The sequence below is a fragment of the Otolemur garnettii genome, unplaced genomic scaffold (genome assembly GCF_000181295.1).
Source record: "Otolemur garnettii isolate 467f Iridium unplaced genomic scaffold, OtoGar3 scaffold00032, whole genome shotgun sequence".
Lineage (NCBI taxonomy): Eukaryota > Metazoa > Chordata > Mammalia > Primates > Galagidae > Otolemur > Otolemur garnettii.
In genome coordinates, this window is record NW_003852427.1 from 1,311,106 (window position 1) to 1,316,123 (window position 5,018).

Here is a 5,018-nt window from a genome sequence, read left to right on the forward strand (position 1 = left end):
GGGGAAGCAGATCACAGATTACATGATTTGAAATCATGTGATTTTCAAATACCTTCCTGGTTGTAAGATCCACAACTGGTCAGCTTGGTGTCCATAGCACAGTGGTTACAGCGCCAGCCACATGCACTGAGGCTGGCTGGTTAGAGCCCGGCCCTGGGCTAACTAAACAACAATGACAACTGCAACAAAAAAATAGCTGGGCATTGTGGCGGACACCTGTAGCGCCAGCTATTTGGGAGGCTGAGGCAAGGGACTCGCCTAAGCCCAAGAGTTTGAGGTTGCTGTGAGCTTTGACACCACAGCACTCTACTGAGGGTGACATAAACTGTCTCAAAAAAAAAAAAAAAAGATCCACAACTGATTACACACATAAATCTGAATAACTGACTTGCTCAAGGGCAATTAAAGGTGGCTCCCTAATAGGCTTATTTCAGGGCTAGCAGTGACCCTAGTCCAGCTTGGCTGCACATCACACCTGGATGTACCCAACCAGGGAGAATAGGTCTGCTGGTCTTACACAACAGACATGTGTCCAACAGGGAAGACATGGGGTCATCACAAGTCTAGGGCAGCAAACAGCCTCCAGGCCCCAAGAAAGCAGAAGACACAGCCCAGCCATGGCCAAACAGCCCCCATCTGTCCTAATTCAGATGTTTAGAGATGCGAAACAAAAGCTCAGAAAGCCCTGGGCAGAGGCCAGATAGAGTGGCTCATGCCTGTCATCCAGCACCTTCGGAGGCCAAGGCAGGAGGATTGCTTGAGCCTAAGAGTTCAAGACCAGCCTGGGCAACATAACAAGAACCCACCTTTATATAAATAAAAAAAATTAGCTGGGCATGGTGGCACATGCCTGTAGTCCTAGTTACTTGGGAGGTTAAGGCAGGAGGATCACTTGAGCCCAAGAGTTCAAGAGTGCAGTCAGCCATGATTGCGCCACTGCCCTCTAGCCTGGGCAACAGAGTGAGCCCCTGTCTCAAAAAAAAAAAAAAATTGTGGGCGGCACCTGTGGCTCAGAGTAGAGTACCGGCCCCATATACCAAGGGTGGCAGGTTCGAACCCAGCCCTGGCCAAACTGCAACAAAAAATAGCCGGGCATTATGGCAAGCACCTGTAGTCCCAGCTACATGGGAGGCAGAGGTGGGAGAATCGCTTGAGTCCACGAGTTAGAGGTTGCTGTGAGCTATGATGCCATGGCACTCTACCCAGGGCAAGAGCTTGAGGCTTTGTCTCAATAAAGAAAAAAAAAAAAAAAATCCAGGTGTGGTAGCTCATGCCTGGAATCCTAGCACTTTGGAGGCCTAAGAGGAGGATCATATAAGCTCAGGAGTTCGAGACCAGCCTGAGGAAGAGTGAGACCCCATCTCTACTAAAAATAGAAAAACTAGCCAGGCTTTGCGGTAGGCCCCTGTAGTCCCAGCTACTTGGAAGTTGAAGCAAGAGAATTGCTTGAGCCCAAGAGTTTGAGGTTGCTGTAAGCTATGATGCCAGAGCACTCTACCCAGGGTGACAGAGTGAGACTGTATGTAGCATACCTCTCGGCGACAGGACACAATTATAAGAGGGACCTTACATAACAAATGCAATCAGTGTAACCTAATTCTTTGTACCCTCAATGAATCCCAAAAAATAAGGAAAAAAAATGCAACCCTATACCTGGCTGCTGGCCATGAGCACTCCCAGGACCTCCCTGAGTCCTCAAAGGCCCATTCCCACTCTCCATCATGCCTGCCTCAGACTGGGAGGCAGAGTAAGAGAGCAACTTAAAATCTCTGGACTCCATGCCCCCATTCCAATTGGTCATGGTGACAATGCTCTAACAGGAGACACTGTGATGTTCTGACAACTGCTCTGCTCAGCAGGAGACAGCTCAGCCATAACTTCCTAATGAGAGTATGAGTGGAAGGTCCAAACCCAGGTTGAGTTGCTGGGGAATTGCAGACAGCCCCACAACTGGCCCACAGGGGCCCACCACTAGCTAGTGCCAAGCCAGAAAGACCAAGGCATCAGATGCTTTAAGGCCTACGCAGAGAGAAGGCCTCTGTTCCCTTGATTCAATGCCAGGAATTCTAAAACAAATGTACATATTTCCCTCTTCTTGACTAGCCCGTACTGGAAACCTGTGGTTATTTCCATCTCTAGAAGCATCGATGGCTGCCAGCCCAGGACCTCCAAGAGACCCTAATGTCAATTCAGAGCATGGGTTCTAAGACTTTACTCAAACTCTGGACCAAGGGATGCCTGAGGCCATTATGGTACAGATTCCATTTAGGTCCTGGAAGAAAGCTTTCCCACCATGCCTACGTGTGGCCACCAACACAATTTAAACTCCACCCCCGTTGCTCAAAGGAGTAGGGTGCCGGCCCCATATACTGGAGGTGGCAGGTTCAAACCTGGCCCCAGCCAAAAACTGCAAAAAAAAAAAAAAAAAAAAGGGAAATTAAAAAATTAAACTCCACCCCCATAACAACTATCCTAATCCCTTCTCAGCTATACCAGTCCCAGGCCCAGTGAGCCTCACAAGGAAAGGCCTTCATTCATCTCCTAGCAGGTCACGTGGGTAGCAAGGCTGTTTCTTTTTTTTTTTTTTGAGACAGAGCCTCAAGCTGTCACCCTGGGTAGAGTGCTGTGGCATCACAGCTCACAGCAACCTCCAACTCCTAGGCTCAAGTGAGTCTCCTGCCTCAGCCTCCCAAGTAGCTGGGACTACAGGCACCCGCCACAACACCTGGCCATTTTTTGGTTGCAGCCATCATTGTTGTTTGGAGGGCCCGGGCTGGGGATTCGAACCCGCCACCTTAGGTGTATGTGGCTGGCGCCTTAGCCGCTTGAGCCACAGGTGCCGAGCCGAGCAAGGCTGTTTCTGCATCTTACTCCACTGCCTAGGCCACAAGGAAACCACAGTGGATGACAAGGGAAGGACATCTCAGGTGAACCCAGTCCTGCATGGGCCTTGAGGTAGCACCTCTACCCCATTCAATACCACTCAGCTCCAGGCCTCTCACCTGATGCCCGTGGAGTGTATAGAGCAGCCGGCCCTCCATCAGGTCCAGGATCTTCAGGGTTGAGTCACTGGAGGCTGTGATCAGGTAGTTTCCCGATGGGTGGAAGGAGAGGGCATTTACTGCTGCACTGTGCACTGGAGGAAGGATATCAGTTAGGAGCTATCTAGGAGGCACAGGGCTCATAAGTGAAGCCTGAGACAGGCAATCAGGTCCAACTGAGGCTCAGCACAGGCCTCAAAGGGCTGGGCCAGGGTGGCCATTGCTCAGAAGAGCTGTGGAGAGCCCAATAAAGACCTCCCAGGAAAACAGCACAATCAAAGGACAGTAGAAGATCCAACCAGAGGCAAAGGTGAGCAGCAGGTAGAAACAGATGTGGCTCGCCATAAGCACCAAGTGATTCCTTCACCTCTCCTATAATGCTGAGCAGAAGCATAGCAGAGCACTCAAATACAGCATTTAATCTGTATTATATATTATTCTGTCTCGTATACTATTCCTTCAAGGAATCTCTGTCTCATATTCGATGCCTTCAAGGAAGCCAAATGGAAAACAAAACCCTTGAAATGCTAATACAATCCCACTGCTCTGCAGGAGAGGATGTGAGTGGGCAAGCAGAAGGTGAAGACACTCTCAGGGACTGGTCAAGCCCAGCCTCCCACTAGCCCACATGAGTAAGCATCTTTTTTTTTTTGAGACAGAGTCTTACTCTGTTGCCCTCAGTAGAGTGCCATAGCATCATGGCTCATAGCAACCTCAAACTCTTGGGCTTAAGCAATTCTCGTCTCAGTCTCCCAAGTAGCTGGGACTACAGGCACCCACCACAACGCCTGGCTATTTTTAGAGACAGGGGTCTTGCACTTGCTCAGGCTGGTCTCCAACTCCTGAGCTCAGGCAATCCACCCACCTCAGCCTCCCAGAGAGCTAGGATTACAGACATGAGCCACTGTACCCAGACTCTGAGTAAGTGTCTTGACCCTGCTAAGCCTCAGTTTATCCATCTATGCCACAGCACCCAAGTATTAGGGGTTCTATGGGGATGTGCTACCAGGTTAAGCCCCTAAGGCCTTTGCAAAGTGAGGCCTCAGGCCTCAGTGCCAACATGGATGTCCCTCTCCTCCACTCCTCTCCTCCCCCACATTCCATGTAACTCTACACCCTGTCATTTTACCTACACAGCTTGCTTGATTCTGTCCATAGCTCTTTTCCCTACTGCCCCAGCTGAAGCCCCACTGTCTGTTCTGGGATCCCTCACTCCAAGATGCAGCCACACCAGCTCTGTCAATTCCCCCAGCCGTTGAGTCTTTCTACCACTTGTTCCCAATAGGCCTGAGAGACTCTTGCCTTTCCCTTCCCTGGACTTTAAAAGTTCACTACTTGAAGTACCTCATCCAAGAAGCTTCCTCTGACCTCATCATTGGGGACACTCCCTTTCTTTGTCCTTCCAAAACACAATAAATCTCCCATGGTTCACTCTTCACATTTATACGCAGCTATCTGATCCATGTCTGGGTTTCTCATGAGACCATGGGCTCCATCAGATAGGGGCTATCTTGAGTCCCTGGCTCCTGGCTCAGTGTCTAGCACCAAGTGGGACCCAGAAAGTAGCTGGTGAGCAGGTACTTAGGGCGGTGTCCGTAATTCCCAGCAGCTCAGCTCCCTGTCCTGGGGCAGGTTACTGAGAATGACTGAATCTTGGTTTTCACATCTGTAAAGTAGGAAGTGCTGTCTCACAGGATGGGTATGAGAATCAAAAATAAATGTCAAGTGTTTTACAAGCTCAAAAAAAAAGAAAAAAAAAAAAACAGAAAAAATAAAGGTCCCAGCAGGTTACGCAGCCCTCTCTCAAGACCAACAGCATAAGGCAGCACCTGTGGTTCAGTGAGTAGGGCGCTGATTTCATATACCAAGGCTGATGGGTTCAAACGCCGCCCCAGCCAAATAGCAACAAAAAAATAGCCAGGCATTGTGGTGGGTGCCTATAGTCCCAGCTACTCAGGAGGCTGAGGCAAGAGAATC

General features: G+C 49.8%; 1 protein-coding gene across 2 annotated transcripts in view; it reads right to left on the reverse strand.

Annotated features, from left to right (window-relative positions):
* The window catches only part of POC1A (POC1 centriolar protein A), a 91,140-nt gene that overhangs the window by 67,343 nt on the left and 18,779 nt on the right, over window positions 1-5,018 (reverse strand). For both annotated transcript variants that reach the window (XM_012804926.2, XM_023513059.1), the window contains exon 7: window positions 3,003-3,136. In XM_012804926.2, the coding sequence (XP_012660380.2) occupies window positions 3,003-3,136 (134 nt within the window). The remainder of the gene's footprint in view (window positions 1-3,002; window positions 3,137-5,018) is intronic.